Raw genomic sequence first — 21,816 nt, forward strand, 5'->3', positions numbered from 1 at the left:
CACACATGATTTAAATCCTTGACTTGTTTATTGGGTACTAGACCAGACAGTTGGAATTCATGTGATAATACAGTATAAATAAAGTTATGTTATCAGTAAAGTTATCAGTGTTGGATTGAGCTCTTGTCTGAAGCTTGCAGGCGTATCTACACCATATCTACAACATATCTAAGACCTGAACCACGTGTCTCCAAACACCTCAGTGCTAATGTTTCCCGTGAGAATCAAAAGGAGCATGATTTATAGTCTCCAGGTTGTCAGGCCTGTACATCTCAGGACATCTGCATGAATTTGAACATTTCTCAATTTCTGCAGATTGCACACTGGGGTGCTTTTGAGTCTTGCGGCACAGAAAGGAAGTTCACAAAAAATGGCATCCTGCTGTGCTGCTGGTGTTTGAGGCTCTATGTGTGAATGGGGGTTAGGAACCAAGAGCAAGCAAAATTACATCTTGGCTTCTACAAAATTCTTGTTTACTTGCTGATTCGCAAGTTATTGTGTCTTTGGTCCAGTTTGAGTCACAGATCTACAAATGTGTCAGGGTTTATTAGGCCCCAAAACACTGCCCAGTGATTTACAATACTCAAAGACCGGACTAAAATGTGAGATCCTGGTTGAATGTAATTGCTGTGTTACCTGGTTCAGTCTCTCTCCTGTTGGGGAGGAGTGAGAGCGGAAGTGTTGAGGAGTCGTTTGTCTCTGCTCAGTTCTCTCCAGGAGATCCTCGGCAGAAGCTGATTTTCCAGAACCCTGAGCTGACCCGGCCTTTTGCAGCATACCATTGAGTTGCTTGGACAGTCCCAGGTTGAGTTGAGGCTCTGTGGCCCGCTGCTGGTGGCATAGATCTGGGTCTCTGCTGGAAGACGGACTCTGTCTGATGAACCCTGCTTTAGGTGTGAGATCCTGGGGGCTTTGGGCCTGGAGCTCAGGAGGGGAGCCAGAAGGAGCACTGGGACTAGAAACCAGGAGGAGAAAATGTGATAATAATGTAATAATTCAACTTCATATTAAAATATAAATCTAAGCTATTACAATTAATTATTTGCTAAATATGAATGTCCAAATAAAATTTCATGGCAATCCATCCAAAAGTTATCAAGATATTTCACTCAACACCAAGAATGTTAAGTCAAGGGATAAGTGAAAACTTTGAATGGCTGGGGACCAAAGTCATTAGGATTCATCATCTGGAGAACATAAACATCTGTACAAAATTTCATTGTAATCCAGGTTGTTGACATTATTGAGTCTTAACTAAAGCAACCAATTGACAGGTTGACACTGCTGGCTGCACTGCTAGCACGGCTAATAACCAGTGTTAGATGCAGCTAGTGTCCAGTTTTGGTCACCTTGGGTGCACTGGAGGCCTCGGAGTGGTCACCCTGCCTGGGTAGAAGAGGTTGGACTGGAGGCTCCGCAGGTCGGCTCCAGCAGGGAGTGTGGAGCAGAGATGCCTCTCTCCAGAAGAAAGGCTTCGATCGGGAGCAGAATCCTGGAGGGACAGCAGGCTGGAGGTCGAGGAGAGGCTGACAGTGTCTGAGTGACAGTAAGAGACTGGAGAGAAGGATGCAAAGAAAAGAAGAAGGAGAAGAGGGACAAGAGAGGATAGATGGGGAGGAACAAAAAAAGGAAACGGTGGACATGATTAATCTGTCTGTTTAGCTGTGTCTATCAATTAAATCATTTAATTAAATTTCCTCCCTTCCTCCCTCCACCCACCTGTATGGTTGCTGTTTTCAGGCAGATAAGCACTGCGAGGCCTTGATCCATTCCTCTGTCCTCCCTCATCTCTTTTCACGCCTCTCTTCCTCTCCACATACTCGGCTAGAGCGTCATGCTGAAGCTGCCGTAAGTCGGGCCTTGATGTGGCATTTTGCAGAGCCCCATCTGTAACACGGCTTGCTGCAAGCTCAAACATCTTCCGCCGGTCTGCCACGCTGGTCTCTGACAGACAGGGAGATCAGGGTTGAAGTCCATGCTTAGCCACCTAAGACTCTAGGTGTTTTTTTGATGTGGCATAGCAGATGCCCAGTACTGACATCCATCAAGTTCATTTAGTTTAGTGAGCACCTTCTTACAAATTGAATTTAAATAGTTTCATGTCATTAATAGTATGACATGAAACTAAGTTGCTTACAACAGATTTATCTCTTGCCTGTCTAAACATGAATCTAATTATTCATGAGTAAAGTAAGAGTAACCTCTAACATGTCAAGATTAATTGGATTTTCAAGAAATTCTGTATGAGCCAAACAATTTTGATCACAATACCACTGTGACATTTGCTATTTTGCAATATACTTGATTATATTTGGAGGTTTTGTAGCAGGTATAGGGAACGTTTAGTCACCTCTATGTTAGGGCTACAGGGCAACAGTTGTTTTTTAATCTGCTTAGCATTTTTGTTTTGTTTTTTTACGTACCTCCTCCACGCCTGAAGAGGGCAGCAGTCTCGGCATCCGAAACACCGACCTCGTTGATTTTCTCTGGCTCTGAGTATGAGCGCTTCTTCTGGTCTGCCGCCAGACGCTTGCGACCGCAGATCCGTATCAGAGCAGGAGGTCCTACCGGTGGGACACTGGGGAGGGCTGGGGGGCTTGGGCCTCGAATCTCTGGGCTGACCACATGCCGCTCCTTCGGGGTGTGAGGGGAAGTGACCGGTGGCGGAGACTGTGGTGTGATGAGGATGCCCAGTGGTTTGGGCATGGTTTTTGGGCCTTTTTTTTCCGTTGAGTGGTGTTTGGCAGGGACGGATGGAGGCTGATGGCTGATGGAAGAGGAGACAGGAGAAGGTGCTGCAGGAGGCGGAGGACTGACTGAGGAACTGAGATCTCTCCGTCTGAAAGAGGTGGACCACAGGACCTTAGACTGGGCATCTTTCAAAGAGTCCCTGTAAGATCTGATTAGAAAAAAGTTCCCAATATCAGGATGGCTCAAAGAGACTCAAGACACTGACCTCAGGAAGGAATCTGTCCTGTTGAAGGAGTCAGTGAATTGTGGTCTAACTCTGACCCTCTGAAGGTTTCTAGCTTGTTGAAGGAATCTGTCCTGATGAAGGATTCAGGGTATTTTTGTGTAACTCTGATCTCCTGAAGGACTCTGATCTGGGCAAGGACTCTGACTTGTTGGAGGAGTCTGACCCATAAAAGGACTGTGACTTATTAGTGGACTCTGGCCTAGGAAAGGACTCATACCTGCTGAAGGACTCTGACCTGTTCAAGGACCATGATCTGCCTGAGAACTCTGACATCTTTAAGGACTGTGACCTGTTAAAGGACCATGAACTGGGGGACTCTGACCTGGTGAAGGACTCTGACCTGTTCAAGGACCATGATCTGCCTGAAAACTCTAACTGATTGGAGGACTCTGACCTGATGAAGAACTGTGACCTGTTAAAGGACCATGATGTGGAGGACTCTGACCTGTTGGAGGACGTGTCTTGCATGGATCCCAGCATCTCTTGAATGTCCTGTCTCAAAGGGAAGTCTTTGCTGCTGTCACCCTCCCTGGATTCTTCCAGCTGGTAGCTGCTGCGGCTCCTCTGGAGGGCTGAGGTGGGATCTGCTGGGGTCCTGAATACCACAAAGAAGTTTAACGGCCTTTTGAAAGGGAGTAAGTTGATTGAATGTGACTCAATCTAACTAAAGTCAATCTGAAAGCACTACCATGGACATTTTTTTTTTACAATACCCATGTAATAATGTAACAAATATGTAATACATGTTTTTGCTGCTGGGAAATAATTTGGAGCAAAATAAAAGTGGATACATGTGTGCAAATAGGCTGGAACTGTGATAAATGTAGTTACTATTATAAAACATTTATTGGGATAACATAATTCTTCAGCACTGTAAAAAAATATCACGTGTATTACCCGTAATGCATCTACCTGTATTTCATGTATTCGCTGCTGGCCCCTCTGTAGCTCAGAGTCCTATGGACTTTGGTCCCATTGGTGCTTCTCTCTAACATGTGTCTGAGGTCTTCTGCTCCACAGGCTGCACCGCGTCCTTTCTCAGTCATCTGATCCAAAATCAAAGGAACAAGATTTCAAAAGGTAAATTTGGGATGATCTCGTCAGGTGAGTCAAAATATCCATATAAATGCATTTCTGTATTAGGTGGTAATTTTTACAAAAATGTTTTTAAAGTTTTCTCTATTTAGTAATCAAAAGAACACATGGGGAAGTTTTGAGTTACCCTCAGGTGGGCGACTTTGTTATGTGCGTTGGTAGTGCTGTGACTCCGTTGCTTTCCGGCCCGTTCCCGACGCTCGAAACGACTGACTTTTTCTAGGACCGAGAGGCTGCGGGCAGGTCCATGGCTGCTATCACCAGAGCTACTGTTGCCATGACTGCTGGCAGAGACTACACTGTTGGGGCTGGCACATCGCTGAACCTCGGCAAGGGCGATCTCCAGACGGGTCAGTGGGTGTTCTCTGTCTTTGTCCGGTTCTCTGTGGTCCCAGTGTTGGTACTGCAGAGCTGCTGAGTCACTGAGGTGACGAGGAGAAGGCTGGGAGGCAGACGTGGGTGCAGCATGGGGGTGAACAGGTAAGTCAGTAGTTGGCCCCTGTCCCTGGGTGAGCCTGGAGGAGGCCACTGGCTCTGAATAACTGCTGGTCTGGTCCATTGATCTGAAGTGAGGTGAGGAGGAGAAAATAGAGAAAAGGAGGGAAAATGAAGACATCATCACTGACATCAACTCAATTTCAATCACTGGAAGAACTGACAAACTAGTCACTGTCAGAAAGTTGCTTTTTATAGGTGGAAATATGTAATCTGGCAAAATAATATATGAGTTTGTGTTGTTGTGGATGTTTCTATTGTTGAGTCCAGTCTGTCAAACTAACATCCTCTCCAATCTGATTCTGTTATGATTCTATTTAACAGCAAAGGTTTGATCAGTCATAGATTTTCTAGGAAAAACATTAGCATCAACACTGTGTTGCCTGGAGCTTGGAGTCCTCTGCTCCAGCAGCAGCAGAGGCTCATTGATTATAAACATAAAATGAAAAATCTTCTGATTTTTCTGTTGTTTCAAAATTGTATTGGCTGTCACATTGACTTGATAGTTTCTGAACTTTTATGATTGGTGCCCAAAAGAGTGTAAAGCAACAACCTACCAAAAATGACTAACACAGAATCATGAGGAGTAAGGTCAGCAGGAAAGAGGAGCACCAAAGCTCAGCATCGAGTCCCACAAGGTGGCATGCAGGGAGACAGGGCAAACTCATAATGGTCCTTCTTTACAAAATTCCACCAACTAAATCCACACAGAAATGGAACTGATACATGAGCACTGCCTCAAATTACTGTAGCACTCCAAAGTGTTTCTCTAAAAAAAGACTCACTAGCCAACCAAGTCATCCCAAGACACTCAACACAAAGACCAAAGCATGAGCTATAGCGCTTACTACCAAAGCTGCTTGGCCACAATACTAAGTTGCACATGTAGCATTTAAAGTTATAACTTCATGACTACTAATATTGTAGTTCCTCACCTACCAAATCAACCAGGGAAATAATGAACATGTACAATGGCAAAATCAAAGATGGCCACAACAGAGCCCAAGATTTCATTCATTATCTGACCAGTCTCCTCGTCTCAGAACTAGTCTTCGAACAGCTACTTGAGGTGTCTGTTTTTCACTCGAACCAAAAGGTGACCAGAAACTGGCAACCCTCTGGAAACCAGGGAAATACTCCCAATACACTGACTTCATCCACATTCTCTGCCGCTTTTGAGAGAAAACAGCAAACTGATTTGTCTCCTGTTGAAATCATCCACTTCAGCCTACAAATGGGATGGATGGCTCTTACTGACTGAGATGTGGACATAGTCACCAATAACATGAACCAGTAATTAAAATTCTCAAGAAATGGAATTGCAAACCAAACAAATTGGAGCAAAAGGTACTCATCTTCAAATAGACAACAAAATACCCCAGGCAGGGTCCCCAACAAAACCCAAATCAAGTACACAACTAGCAAAACAAAATGGGACCAAATACCAAACTTAGCCTACAACCGACCCTAAAGGGAAGTGACCGGCATTGACAGCAACCTGACATTTCCTCTTCCAAAAGACTTGGTGAGTGACCACAAAACAACTATACTGATAGCTCTGTCCAAATATATCTGCTGTGTGCCCCAGGAGGTAGCAAAACATCAATGAAACCTGGCCAATTTACCAGAAAAAGCTTAATTATGCTCAAGATGATTTACTCCTAACAATGATCCTGATGATCCTGAGACATCTTGCAGATGAGTCCCCACTGGTCACAAACCAGTTCAACGCATGTGTCAAAGGGTGAAAACAAGTCAGGTTAAAGTGCCAATTTTATTTCAGAAAGACATGGCATTTGGAAATGAAATGCATCAGTAGTGAGAGGAATGTATGGATGAATGTGGTATGTGTATATTAGTGGGGGAAGCAGAAAAATAACCAAACCAAAGAGAGTGAGAGAGAGAGGATACGACCAGGCAGGAAGTTACGGCCTTGGAGTAGACCTACACAGGTGCCATCGCATTAACTTAATGACCTTCTGTGACTGCAAGCTCCTGCAGAAAAGGCCAGCTGAACCAATGCAGGCAGAAAGAAACGGAGGGGTCATAACAATATGCAAAGTTCACAAAACATTCATCCCTCCATACTGTACCTGTTTCTGTCTGTCCTTGACTCTACAGGTGAGCAGGGGTCCCTCCACTCTTGTGAGGATGGGGCCCTGAGTGCAGGTGTCACCTGGATGTGGGGATTTTGGAAATCTGGGTTCTGATCCTGGATCACTTGACTGTGATGTCCCTGGCTTGTATGAATATGGGACCCCTGGAAGTTCTGACTGTGACGTCCCTGGTGGTTTGGGGGCGTCTGGGCCTCTGTTTGGCCCTCTGATCCCCCTCTGGCAGCTTCCAGGTGGGTTCTGTAATGTCCAAAGTTAGATTTTTCCTTTTGAGGCCTGATAAAAGTAGAAGACTGAGTTGGCATTATAGGCCAATATCAACAACTTTTAAAGTGCTATAGAACAAAATGAGAGTAATTCCAGACACAGATACACAATACCAGCTCAATAGCCCAACTCGACAGATGTGAGGCATCAGGAATGAAAATGAGCATCATCACAACTGCTCGTTTAATCATGTGTCATAAAGTAGAACAGACTAACATGATATTGTGTATTTACGTTCGCCATGTTTTGACAAAAATATGACTCTTGGGGACATACTCCAGCTAACTACAGCCACTTGGTAGTGAATGATGATGCTCAAAACGCAGTTGTTTGTTAAAATATCAATATAAAATCACCTGTTTGCCTCTTGTGCTTGAGTCCTGTTCTGTGTAGAGGCAGATGTTGATGAAGAGGAATAGGAGTATGATGAAGAAGTGTTATTTTGGTATCCATTTTCTGTTGCTGACATTCTTCCATCCCTCCACCCTTCTGTTGCTCCGTCCTCTCTCCCTCCAACGCCTTGCAGCCCCTGGTGCTGATGTCGGCTGCTCTCCTTGGCCAGGGCAGGGTAGACTCCGGAAGAACCTGGCCCGGGACTGGCACTGGGTATCTGTGCATAGTGGGGTTCAGGCTGGGGGACAGGGTACATGCCTGTAGGCAAAATGAACCGCCCAGACTGGGAGATTGAGCCTGCAGGTCCGGAGGAGTGTCCAGTAGGGGAAGGGGGCTGGGGGAAACCTCCGCCCTGCCGGGGCTTTGTGGTGGGGCTACTCTCTGGACTCTTCTCTATCACTGTGTGGAGTTGACCCTCAGTGCCATAGGAGCCTTTGGCTGGAATCATAGTAATTATGTCAGTGATTGAGAAATGAGAAAGAAAGAGAAATGAAGAAGATGATAGCAGAGCTTGCACATATTTCTTTTTATAATCATCAAGAGGATCTACAGCAGGAAACACATTGCCTGTTGCACATGTAGACATTGTTTACTGTACTCTTGGGCTTTTAAGGAACTTCTTTCTACACCTTTAATAGATTGGAATTAAGTTATATATTTGGATCCCGTTCTGTCCTTAGAATGAGGAAAATCATGGCGATACATACCTGCACCTGAGGCCACAGGGCCACTGGAGTGATGCCAGGAACCTTTCTGCAGAGACCTGAGCAAAGCACATTAGATTAGATAAAATTAGAATTAAATGACATTTCATTTCACAGAAGTACACCGCATTTAAAACATTTGAAGCTACTAGCTTTGAATCACATATCACACTACAGTATGCCATACATTTTTTGCTTCGGAAAATATTACATCTTACAGCATTGTACCTTGCTGTATTGCCCCATATTATATCATACTGAATTTTAGCATTTCATATTGTACTTCACAGTGCAATGCTTTGTTGTATTGCGTTGTACTGTATCATATTGTATCACATTGAACCGAACTGTACTGTATTGTACTGTAGCATTTTGTATCATATCATACCATTTCATAGTGAAGTGTATTGTAATGTAGCATGTCGTATTATTGCAAGTTGTATCATATCATATCCTACTGCACTGCATCGTATCAAAGCATATGCTGTTATATCGTGTCATATCATATTGTGACTGAATTGTAGCGTGACGTGACATTTCATGTCTGCTTGTCTTCTAGTTTAAAGGGAAAACACATTTTGAAACACAAGCTTGACTGAAAGAGCGAACTTTGTACTTTTGATTGTATCAAATCTTGATCACCTTTATCTTTTTAAATCAGAGTCTATTTTTGGATTAGAATGATTTGACAGACACTACACACCGTAGTGACCTGGCGTGTTCCAGACTGGACCAGGAGTTCGGCCTTTCGTGGTTCCTGATGGCTGCGTAACTGTCGCTTCGCCTTGGTGGAGGTGGTGCCCCCTTCAGGCTCTCGTAGGAGCTGTGGCTGGCTGCCGGGCCCCATATTGGACCCACACTGTGTCTGTTTGAAGCTGGCATGCCACCACTGCTGCTGCCAGTACTGCTGCTGCTGCTGCCACGGTAGCAGACGGGAACTGGAACCAGTAATGAAAAGAAAAACAATGAATCTTATTAAATCAGAATTACATTACCCAAAAACCATCCCTGAAACAGAAACTTTACCTTGCAGGTCTCGGCTTTGGCTCACCCTTGCCCCTCCCCCGCTTCTGGATTCACTGCTGCGCAGCAATACGGCGGAGGAGGAGCTTAGCTCATGCTCTTGAGATAGGCCCTGCTGGGCATCGTAAACTGTCCGGACATAACGTATGTCAGCTTGCTGCATCTCACCACTTCCTCCTCCTCTCTGAGACACAGTCTCCAGCGAATAGGAGCGCTCTGGGCTGTAGGAGGGGGTGGAGGCAAGGTACTCTGGGATACTGGAGCTGGTGGAGAAGGAGGAGTAGGCAGAATCTCGTTTGCTATGGAGGTGGTCAATGCTGTTGGATGACCTGGAACACGAAAAGAGATTTAATTTGAGATCATGGAATTGAGATATTTACAGCTCTGAAAGACACACCCTATCAAAGGGCAAGTTGTTCTCCATTTGACTATGCTCTTTTCAAGAAGATGACACCTGGTGACCAGTTCATCATGCATAGGGAGGCTAACATTCACTGGATTTTCCTCATACTATATAAGGCTTATATGTTCCTTCAATTCTCTTTCCTCTAGTTTCTCAAAAGTACATTGGTGAACATGGACAACGTTGTTTAAGTTTGATGAAGACAGGCTAGTAGTTTTTACCTACTTCAACTCTTTGTGCTAAGCTAAGTAGGACATTTCCTGGACCTGCCTCTGTACTTTGTTCAGACAGTAATGGCTGAGGTGTTTGTATGAACCTGGCAGAGGATAGCTGGTGGCATGAGGAGTAGGTGGGATGTGGTCCGCTGTGGCTGTGATGACCCAGGGGGTGGTGGTGCTGAGCTCCGGAGTGATGCTGGGAGGGCAGAGGCGGGTCAAGGCTCTCCATGCTGCCCCTCGAGCTGTACTGGTCCGGACTCTTCCTCAGGTAGGTCCCGCCAGAGTCAAACCCGCCAGACAAGTCAGTGGTCGAGGCACTAAAAGACAGAGAATTAAAATCTAGGAGACTCATTCATGCTTTGACAACGGACATGTGGCAGAATCATTATAGATTAAGGTAAACTGAGATGTTCTTTGGTCTTAAAGCTAACGTCAGCATGCTAACATGGACACAATGACAATGCTAACATGTTGACGTGTAGCAGGTAATATTCACCATATTCACCATCTAAGTGTAGCGTGTTAGCGAGCAAAAATTTCCTTATTAGCTCTAAACGTTACGTATGGCTGAGGCTGATGGGAATGTCATATGCATATGCATTGTTGTGCAGGAACGACTAACAGAGTGCATTCATTGAAAGTGCTTATGTTTTTGGCGAATGGTGAACTGAATGCATCAGTTTGCAACTAATGACTGTGAGCATACATGCTGTATGTTAAGTTTTCTTCTGCAGATTCATGCAGTTGACAAAGCATGAAATAAAGAGGGAGTGATGGTCTGATTATTGTTATGGTTGTATGAGGGGCTTGTTTTCTCCCCTTCTAGAGACTTACAAAGACAACTTAATAAAACTGGTTCATTTAGCTGGTTTTATTGTCTTTGTGCATATGAGATGACAATGAAGTCATCTATTTCTTCAGTGCTTTGAGGAAGGCAAAACAGTGTCCAATGTGTCTTACTTTTTATTTAACCATGTCATGCAGCAGTCTTGACATTAAATTGACAATATATATGACTTTTACATAAAAATGACACAGGTGTGTATTCAGACATGAGCTCAATATGTTCAATTGTCAGAACATTGGTTCCTCTAGTGCATGTCTGAAAGGGCTTTGTTAGCACTGTTGGCTGTAAAGTTGATAACTGACTGGAATGTAAATGTGTGCCTACGTCACAGTTTGACCCACCAAGTCCTTCAACCGAACACAATGCAATTACTGCTGCAGAAAAGAGGACAAGTCTCTGTCTGTGTCTGTCTGTATTTCTCTTTTTCTGTGTCAGTAACTTCTCTGCATCTCTCTCCCATTTCCAAGTTCCATTACAGCAGAAATGTCACAACAAACTTTTTATTCAGATCCCTACTTTACTAACAGGACACGAGCAGACTGTGTGTGTGTGTGTGTGTGTGTGTGTGAGTGAGTGTGTGTGTGTGTGTGTGTGGAGGGAGATGGGGTTGGTTGCCATCGGAAACCCAGAGGTGAGGGGGAAGGGCATCAGGAATGCCCCTTAATGCAGGCATCGACGTCAATGCCCTGTCCACCCGGCAGAGACACATGCACACACACACTGCCACGTCAGAGGCCTTTATTCACCCTTCACTGCTGTTTAAAAGAAACAGTGATATAACTTTCTCTGATGACATAAACCCACTGACCAACAGCCCTGCTTCACATAGAACACAAGCACAACACTAAAACAAGGCAATTATCTTATTTACCGGTCAGTGCAATGGGGATGACTAAATGCCCAATATATCACAGCAGATACTTCAGCTGAGAAAACGTTATTGAGTGATATACAAACTTTTATTGTGACCATGTCTGCAGCTCTATCACCCAGCAGGAGTTCTGATGTGTGTGAGATATCTGAATCCTAAAAACCCTTGTAGTGTACAAGACAACACCTGGATAGACCTGTCCATAATTTAAACACGCACACGTCCAACTACATTCGTAAAGGCCTTCACTGACATAAGATATTACCAACATAACCCCAACCTTAACCTAACACAACTCTAATCTTGTATTTAGATCAAGTACACAGCCCTTTGAAGGACATTTTCTAAAAATGTTCACTTCCTAGAAAGCTCCTCACTTTCCAAAAATGCCTTTACTTGCTAAAAATGTCAAGTTTTTCAAAAAGCCCCTTGCTTTATAAAATGTCCCCATTTTCTAAAAAGTTTCCCACTCTCTAAAAATGTGTCCTCATTCCTGAGGTAAATGTAACTGGTCCTCAAAATGAAATAATTACATGCCAAGGTTGCAGGTTTAATTTCCAGAGGGACATTTGAGTTCAATAATCAACAATCATGATATTTAATCAACTATCATGTTTCAATGTGTAATTATTAACATTTAGGATTCAGTCAACTACATATTGGAAATCATTATCTAACAGATGAATGGTCACTGTTGTTAACAGCGTGACATTTGATGAACACATTTTGACACCTTAGAATGAAAACACACCACGCTGACAGACAGTCAAAGGTCACGTTGTATAACAGACAGATAGCAGTGAGCAGCTCCACATATTGATCTGTCTCTGCACCTTTGTCACCCAAACAAACTCCTGCTGTCGTTAACACAAAGTATCATTACAGTGTTATACAAACACTTGGAATGTCCAGTGATGGTTTTAATTGAACTGAATAAGCTTGTTTGTACAATATAACTGTAACCACAACAGGCTGAGACACCAGCAAAGTCTTGTCATCAACACTGTGTTGTGTCATTATGTCAAACCACAACTGGCCATCAGTTCCTCAGCAGACCTGTGAGGCAGTGAATTACTTGACTGTCCTGATTTCTCCAGAGATAATTTTCTTGTGGAGTGCAGGGTTGTTTCTTTTACACCTTTCTTTGTCACCTGGTGGGTGGACATTAAAAGCAACTATGGTCCATGAAAAACACATCAAGCATCAGGAAACAGTAACTGCAGGTCAAGAAAAGCAACAAATGCAGAGTTTATTTCATATGGCTTTGACCTGGGAGCTGAGATCTTGAAGGAGGACATGTTTAATATCAAGAGCAAACACTGGTGTCTGTTAGTCTGCGATAAGACAGAGGACGTTCTATGTTTCTCTGAAAACATGAACTTTGACCCTGTGGGTGACTGGCTGATAGCAGAGAGCAGTAAACCCAAACTCCAGAATTCACAATGTGTGGAGTTCTATGGTCTCCTCTCCTTGTTATCCCTTTTGTGCTCCTGTGTTTTGCTTCCCCTGTCGTCTCCTGTCTGTCTCTCCCCCTGTCTTTCTTGTCTAGGCTGTGTCAGGCAGGGCGTGACTGATAGGCTGGGCCTGCCTCTGTCCATCAGAGCACAGCTGCATGCTGCATGCTAATGACCCAGTTATAGCTAAGGACCTTTTGACTTCTTTGCCTTGTCTGCTATCTGCATTCCTGACTCCTCTTTGTCTGTCTGTGCTCCGGTGCAAATCCCACACCTGTCTTTGTCTGTGCCCTGCCAGTCTGCTCTCATCTGAAGAGGCTGCACTGGTTGCTTCCTGGACTCTGGATCCACCTGTTGCATGTTCTCAAAATGTCAAATTAAAACTGTTAACCTGCCTTCGACTCCTGTCTCGTCTGTCTGAGCTGGGTATTTTGGGTCCTAGAAACTTTATGAACTTCACATGATCCTGAACAGAATGATAAAAGAGGTCATTGTGTTTCTTATCTTGTGCTCTTACATTTATGACCACAGCGTTATTGTCTTCTTATCTCCAACTACAAATGTCCACTGATTCTACACAAAAAAATAAATGACTGCTAATCACAAACTCCTCCAGTGATTAATGTCTTTGACTGGTGGACGGCTGAGATCTCAAAGTACAGAAAATCTGTTTTTCTTTCATATCATCCATATACTATTACTTTAAGTCCAGCTGTCAGAAATACCACATATGGGCATTATGATTAGATGCAAATAATTAGGACGTCCTTGGACACAACAAAGCCACATGGCAGGGGTCGGCATTGTCATACACACAGTATGGTTAATGTAAAAGTAAAGCAGCAGAACTGTCATATTTGAGCCAGAAGAGTGGAGCAGAACTGAACCCAATACTACAGAGCAGCTTCAGAAATTCCAACTGAACAAAAAACGGAACATAAAGTTTGTTTGTGCTGATGGATCAACACACCTGAGGGATAAGACTAGCTTATATGTTATACATACCAAAAACCTAAAATATCCCATGACTGACAAAACAAGGGAGACAAGCTGTTCAATGTTACACATCTGCCCAAAGCTTTAGCTGTAACAGTACTAATATAAAATACAGAGTAGCAATAGAAAGCATCCTGACTGAACAAATTGGTCTGGGATGTGCATGGCCCATGATCACAGGGCTCTGCAGCAGGTAATTAAAACCACACAGAACGTCATTGGTATGCACTTACTGAGCATTAGTGATATTGTTGAGGTGAGACGCCTGTGCAGACCCTGCCCGTTATTTGACTCTATTCTAATTGAAAGTTGTCCATTTCTGCTAAAGTTCACACTGCACACAAATATCCGTTTTTGCACTTTGGAAAAATCAATGTTCAATATACTAATTTCTCCTGTAAGAGTCCTTGAGGAACACAAGATGTCTTTAGAAAGGCCCGACAAAAAGAAAGGTTTGGTTGCACACTGAATGCTCTTGCTATAATTATGGATATTCACTCAGAGCTGTTTTTGAACACTGACCTGGGGTGGTAGGTGTGGTGCCAGGCAGTGCTCATGGTATCCATGGCTCCTGGGTCCGCTTCCTGCTGAACTTCAGCAAGCTTCGTCGAATGCCACGAATGAGGACGAGAAGCCGGCTCACTGCGCCTGTGGGGTTGAAACACAAAGAGAGAGTTAGCATATGTGCAGTGTTTAAGTCTTATTTACATTCTGACGTCAAACTCAAGAAAAGGGTAGGAATAATTATCTGTAAAGGAAATACAACTTCATCAAAGGTCATTATCTCTTACACAATCACCTCAAATGAGACTTGAGAAAAAAACAAGACTCTGGGATGAGATGGGTGACAAATAGAGAAACAGCTTGTTTATTGTCCTTACTACTTTTAGAATATCATGTGGACACCTAAATCTACTCTGTGAACAGTGCTGTATTGAGGACGCTGAGGTCATGCTTAAGAGAATTTTAGGCGGGTGTGTACATTGCAGTGTGACACACATAGATTAAATATTCTGTAATTTGGGCAAAAAAATTAATGTGAATAAGAATTTACCTTGGAAATAGGTTAATTTAAATATTTGGGATATTTTCTCCACTTGTGATGAGGAGACTTCGAAATAAGATTTAGACCACATTGTAGAGATAAAAATGTAGAAAAAAAATATCTTTTTTTTTTCTTTATAAGTCCTCAGGAAATGTTTGGTTGGGTTGCTGGCTTGTCAATCATTTCTTAGATGTATTGGGTTGATCTTGGGGAATTTGCACTCATCACCTTAGCATTTCTAAATTCAGCCATGTGTACGGTGGCCTTTTTAAGGACATGTCAGACTCAGCTTATAAGGATCTTCTCTACACTGTTAGACTGGCTCAACTTGTACTTGTCAGGCTCAGCTGCACTTTAAGTAAGTGGAAGCTCAGGAACCGACATTAGCATGTTAGCATTCTGGTGTTAACCATATTGAAGGAAGACAACAGGTAAGGTACAAAACAGTAAATAGTAAGTACTTTGTTTGAGGGAGGGATGTATTTCAAGTATTTAGATGTACTGTTGGTATTGCATTTGAATGTACTTACTGCTGACTGATTAACAAAAAGCTGCATGCCATCTAACACTCACGCCACAGTCATGGTTTCTATTTCTAAGCTTCTTTGTATGCTTTCATCCTGCACAGATCCTCATTCACAGAACCATTAGACGTCTCAAACCGCTGCAGGGAATCAGCCCCTGAACAGAGTTTATTATCAGAGCTGGAAGCAGAAAATGGATTTCAACATTAAACATTACCCTCCCACAGTAACACAACACAACACACACACACACACACACACACACACACACACACACACACACACACACACACACACACACACACACACACACACACACACACACAGCTGTATGGTCTCAGAGATGTGACTCACCTTCTGCCTATCTCTGCCTCTCCCTTCCCTTCCAACTGGAAAAAATGCTTAAGTACTTTCCAGCTCCCAAAAAACTGGTAGCTGCAACTGAATGCAAAGATGGACTTTAATAAAAACTAAATATTTTCTCATCTGCATCCATTTTACAGTCCTGCTCATGCTGTTAATGCAAATCCAACTTCCTCCATGTTCACCTGGTGTCTCACTAAATTTGGCATAATGTACATTTACACAGCAGTCAACGACAGTCATGTCACACTCACCAATCTCTGTTTCAATTTTTCAACATGCATACTGATTACATTCACTAAATATTTCCTGTCACTTCCACTATGCTATTTTTTAAATTAATGTTAAGGTACTGTGAGTGAAACACATTACCTGTGCAAATGTTTCACATTAAAAAGGGGAATATGCATTGCTACTTGATCTGACTGAGCATTCAAAGACACGCTCACAAGGTAGCCACGCCTTGAAACATACCCTACTTTATCATCTATTTTATTCTAAATGGGACAATTATTTACAAAATAAACATGATGCTGTATTGAAGAAGACTTGAAACCATAAAGTCATTGGGAAAATGTTTACTGAGGCTACAAGTCAACTTCATTTGATTTTTTCATGGCAATATTATTTCAGGGATAAAGTCATGTGTTTTATGTTTGTAGTGACAATCCTTATGACATCACCATCGTTATTCGTGAATGTGTTATCTAAGCAGTTGTGATAAGAGAAGAGCATGGTGGTTATAACAATCTTCCCTAATCCTCGTTATATTTGACATGTTGGGCCGCTCTGTATTTATGCACAGAGGTAAACAGGAAAAGATTGTATCTAAAAAAGCAGGAGACAGAGATATGAAAGCCCCCATCTGAACCAGAGGACCATGGGTAATTACAGGACATGACTGGAATACCTCAACACGTTATCATCGCTGTTACACTTGTACAGATATTCACCCTCTCTCTGGGGGGACTGGCTTGACTGCAGTATGCTATGAATTAGTTTTTGTTTCAAATCCAAGTGCACTTGTGAAACTTGGGTAACACCAATGCAGATAAATTCTGAGAATCTTTTTGTCTTCAGTTGACCATTCACAATAGAACAGTATTCATCAAGGTCACGTTGTGTCACCAGGACCAGGGACAATTCACATGTCCATGTCAGATTTCCAAATTTCAGGGCTGCAAAGACCATGTACAAGTCACCCAGTCACAACACAAACACATGCATGTGTTTATCGTGTTGATTCTTAGTTATTAGTCAGATGAAGATTTTAGCCTCTTTTTTTGGTGTTCTTTATTTGTCTTCCTGTTTTGAATTACAGAGTGCAAATTTAATGTTGTCTTAACATCCAAAATGTTCATTGTGCAAATCGGAGTCGAGTCATGATAAAAAATTTGGGATGGAAGTGAGACGCCATTACTCCAACAGTTCAGTTTGACCCATTGATTGAGTTACAGGAAGCACTTCATACTTTTTCTGTTGCAATGATACAGTGTTGGAAATGAATCTTCTCTATCAGCAGCCAAAGTGGCCGGTGAAACTCTACCAGCGACTCAATTCACTAAAGGTTTAAAAAATAATAATAACACACATTTTCCCATAGAAAAGTATTCATTTAATATCTATCTACTTACAGTTATCCATTTGTACTTCTCTCCTTCACACCACACACACACACACACACACACACACACACACACACACACACACACACACACACACACACACACACACACACAGTTTCTCTCTCGTTAATGTTAAGTCCTTACTTGTCAATAATCCTAACAATTCATGCTTAACAAGTTCAACATTTCCACACTTTGTTGTAGCACATCAACCTTTTGTTAATGTCCCGCCCCATCAGGGCTGTGATTGGTCATGTCACACAAAAGTCACACTGATGATCACATCAGCTTCATGAAAAGCTGACCATGTTTACTTCCAACAAAGGACACATGACGCAGCTAAAAACGCAGCCAGCCAAAACCAAACCTTGCTTATCTTATCCCTGTTGTCATCTGTCTTACTGCTTCAACTGCAAGACCTTGACCAACAGTTGAACTGGTATCACTGGGATCACTGGGCTCTATGGGCTGCTCTCCCCTCTCCACTGCTGGTGCCTTCAGGCTCACAACACTCAGATGATTGACTAATAATGACGATAATTTGTTGTCAACCTGGCCCACAGAGGGACCGGCCCACTGGGAATTCTCCCAGATCTCCCAATGGCCAGTCTGACTCTGTTCCTGATGAGTGAGATAATGTTTTCATGGAATGATTCATTTGTTTGTTTAATGTCCCCTTTGTTTACCTGCCACCATGGCTGGTAGATGCATCAAATTCACCTGCATTTGACCAGTGACAGGTGGTGATTTCCATCCCTGCTAAGAAGAAAAACTAAAATGCTGTATACAATATATTAATATTCCAGTTTCAGGGGTAAGAGCATGAAGATTATTTTTGTCTGTGAAACTTGATGATAGCTATACATTCACGTTAGCCCCTTTACTTTGGTGTATTTTAAAGGAAAATCAGACCCAGGTCTCTCTAAACTCAGACAAACCTAAATAGGACATAGACGTCTCCCTTCGTTCTAACAGAAAAAACAAAACAGGTGTCCTGTTTTACCTGGAGGTGAACCTGAGGACTTTGGAGATGAGGCCTGTCGCCAGGCTGTTGACGCTGGCCTCTGACGGCGAGCGACACAGTGCTCCGTCCGACCGGCCCAGCTCTGCTTTCTTCTGCTTCTTCCGGAGCTTCCTGCGGTAGAACGCTTCCAGCAGCTCCATGCTCTTGATTCACAGTCACCCGTACTCTGGTTTCGACTCTGCTGCTTTCTTCTTAGCTGTACTCTTCTCTTAGTTTCTTCTTCACTTAGAAAGTCCCAGAACGTTCCATTTTCCGTACCCTTTCCTTCTACAAAACCCCAAGAAAACCTATTTTTCCCTGATTTCAACAGAACTCTGGTCAACCCTTCCCTTACATGCCATCCTGTGTAAAAGAGACTTCAAAAAGTGGGCTAATTGTCCTCCAATGAAATCTACTCTGCTACATTCTACTATACCTTCAATTGCACCTTCAACTGTCTTGCTTTGCTGTATTTTTTAACTTTAAACCAATAAGAATTTTCTCTCCTACATGCATCTACTCTGCTTCTACCTAACAAACACAGACTAACACTCTCTTTTTCAGTCAAATGCCTCTCTTATGTTGCAGTCCACTATCAACTGTGTCTCCTCTCAAAAAGTTGAAACCCTGAACGACACGACCATGCTATTCCTGAATTCTTACATTCATCTACTCCTCTATTCCATCAAAACTCCATCGAAGACTTGCCTCGACCGATCCCGTCTCTGCCACCCTCTGAACTCTCTCCTTGCTCTAGTTCCAGTCTGGGGCTAGCTGGTTGGATTGAGTCGTGCTGCGTTGGTCCCTGGCCCGGAGCTCGTTAAGCAAATGAAGCAATTAAGTGTCATTAGGGAACTGTATGATAAAAGCATAAAGTAAACATCCTTGGCTTGGTCTGGTGGGTAGCAAGTTGATGTGGTGTGAGAGAGAGACACTGAGAGTCTGAGGGGAGAAAGACAGAGAGAGAGAGGGGAGGGAGAGGGAGGCAGGGTGAGAGATGGTGAGAGAGAATGAGTAGCAAGAAAGGGAGGGAGGAAAGAGGGAGATAAGAGTCGTTAGGGAATGAAGCAACTGAAAGACTGATAGAGAGATGGTAGAAAGAGAGGAAATAGTGAGAGAGATAAAGGAAGGGGAGGATAGAAAAAGGCAGAAGAATGAGGAACTTCCCAATACTGAATAAATGACAATAACTTAGAGAATAACTTGAGGGGTAAAGAAGAAGCAATCAGTGCAAAGGTGAGAGAGGAACAGAGGGAGGATCAGTACAGTGAGGAGGAGGAGGATGGGTGAGGAAGAAGAGGGAGGACAGATAAACACTGAGACAGAGTTGTTGATAACAGTGGATTATTGAGCTCATTGCAGTAGAAATGGATTTTGAAGCTGCAGGGAAAAAGATGTCTCATGATGCAGCATGTGGTCTTATTGACTGTTAGATTATCACTGTTAGAAGGACTGCAGTCAACAAACAAGGGCAGACGTATCAATAAAGGTTAGGAATTACTGATCAGTAACAAGCAAATTAAAAATATAAAAAATTGTTTTGTTACTGATTTCTCACTGAAAACATAAATAATAAAATATCCATGTTTCCCTGACAATACATTTGAATGACTTTGTGATCCCAACTTAGCCTGCCGCAACTTCTCTCCAACTATTGGATGGACTGTCATGAAAGATATTCATGTTGACCACAGGATAATTCCTGACCTTACTGATTCCTGGACTTTTCTGTAGCACCACAATGAGCTGGACATTTCTGCTTTGAAATAGATTAACTACAGACATCACTGGTCCCTAGAAAAGAGATTCTAATCATTTTGGTAATCCCCTGACATTTCCCCTTGGGCCATCATCAGGATAAAACTACAGTTTTCAAATAAAACTAATACAAACTAGCTGAACAAACATGGTGAAGTAAATGTTACCGACTAAACATCAGCATGTTAGCATTGACACTGTGAGTATATTAGAAAGCTGATGTTAGCATTTAGCTCATTGTGTTACAGCCTCACAGAGCTGCTGTAGACTAAACTAAACAAGTAACCTTTACACCCAAAAACTATGACAAAATGTTTGTGCTGTATCTGAGATCACAGAGAGAAATGGATGATGGGACGGCAAGGAAATCTTCTCCCTTTGTAGTGTTGAGGGTGTCAAGGCTGCACAGACCCCAACGCTTTATTCTGGAAGACTTTCTGCCTGAAGGCTGCAGAGCACACATGCACACACACGCACACACACGCACACACACGCACACACGTCTCGATAAACACACACAGACACACAGAGGTGTATGTGACGTTCTGTTCAGGTTGATGAAATGTGACCACACCCTCGATATTGCAGATAATTACCCGCCATCCTCACTGTTACCCAGTACTCTAGCTGTAACCAGAACCATCTCCTACATACTATGTATGTATTAGTACACATACTGCATAGTATTTCTGCTGGTAACTTTTTTTTTTTGTGGTTTGGTCATATTGTGAACATCTCCCCCTTGGCAATAGCTGCATAACTTAAATAAATTCTGTCAAAAATTGTATAAAGCGACAGAATAGCAATGGCAAGGATATTTTCCATATCTTCTGGTTGTGCGCTTGGCTTTCCTCTGCCATTGCTGCAGCAGTCTGCTGTGTTGGCTGACGTTGATCTGTGTGACTGGGGTGAGAGGAGTCTGTGAGTGTGACTGGGTGGCTGGCTAGCTAGCTACTCCTGCAGGAGCTTATGGAGCTTTGCAACTCTGAAAATGTTGGAGTGCTTTTTTGATTTATCATTGTCATCTTCCTGGAAAACATAATGAAGAACTACTGAAACCTCTTTGGCCACTAAAGCCTCCCCAAAGACCTTAGGACCTCTTCAGTAACTTCCTCACTACCTTCTGGAACATCCTCAAGGACCCTCAACTTCCATAAGGACATACAGAATGTGCTGAAACACATTAAACTAATTCAACCACAACATTGAATCTTGGTCTCTGATTGGCTAACAGGTGTCAACTTACCCATACCACATCTCTACCCCCACCAAAACTCTACGAACTGGGCCACTGCCACCCCATCCTATCCCTTATAAAACTACTCTTGCCCTAACCACACCTGCATCCCTGTGCCTCAATCTAACCTCACGCTACCTCTGACTCCTACTTCCAGTTCCATGGGACCAGAAGATCAAAAGTTAATGAACAAAACTTGTAAAAAACATTGTTGACCATGGTCACAGCCTGGAGGGGACATCATCTGATAGGACAGTAAGCACGAGAGGCTGGTATTCTTTTTAATCTTAGATAACTCTAACCGAACTGATCAAAGTCTAAGCTAATGTGGGCTAAAAGCTAATTCTACACTAATGCTACCTTGAATCTAACTCAAGGTTAAAAATGTTTAGTTTTACCTCAAA

The 21,816-nt window shown here is 42.9% G+C and overlaps 1 protein-coding gene across 3 annotated transcripts in view; it reads right to left on the reverse strand.

Annotated features, from left to right (window-relative positions):
• The window catches only part of shroom3 (shroom family member 3), a 65,298-nt gene that overhangs the window by 13,066 nt on the left and 30,416 nt on the right, over positions 1-21,816 (reverse strand). Inside the window, exons 1-15 of one of the 3 annotated variants that reach the window (XM_070989364.1) lie at positions 18,418-18,936; positions 14,380-14,505; positions 9,788-10,006; positions 9,072-9,397; positions 8,749-8,983; positions 8,049-8,104; positions 7,305-7,779; positions 6,661-6,957; positions 4,200-4,635; positions 3,890-4,023; positions 3,423-3,572; positions 2,424-2,899; positions 1,720-1,944; positions 1,350-1,554; positions 637-949 (exon numbers count right to left, since the gene is read on the reverse strand). In XM_070989364.1, the coding sequence (XP_070845465.1) occupies positions 637-949; positions 1,350-1,554; positions 1,720-1,944; positions 2,424-2,899; positions 3,423-3,572; positions 3,890-4,023; positions 4,200-4,635; positions 6,661-6,957; positions 7,305-7,779; positions 8,049-8,104; positions 8,749-8,983; positions 9,072-9,397; positions 9,788-10,006; positions 14,380-14,505; positions 18,418-18,578 (3,834 nt within the window). In that variant the 5' untranslated portion in view covers positions 18,579-18,936. Of the gene's footprint in view, positions 1-636; positions 950-1,349; positions 1,555-1,719; positions 1,945-2,423; positions 2,900-3,422; positions 3,573-3,889; positions 4,024-4,199; positions 4,636-6,660; positions 6,958-7,304; positions 7,780-8,048; positions 8,105-8,748; positions 8,984-9,071; positions 9,398-9,787; positions 10,007-14,379; positions 14,506-18,417; positions 18,937-21,816 lie in introns of those variants that run through there. The other 2 variants (XM_070989363.1, XM_070989362.1) reach the window with 2 other exon arrangements.

This window comes from Chaetodon trifascialis, chromosome 20, assembly GCF_039877785.1.
Source record: "Chaetodon trifascialis isolate fChaTrf1 chromosome 20, fChaTrf1.hap1, whole genome shotgun sequence".
Lineage (NCBI taxonomy): Eukaryota > Metazoa > Chordata > Actinopteri > Chaetodontiformes > Chaetodontidae > Chaetodon > Chaetodon trifascialis.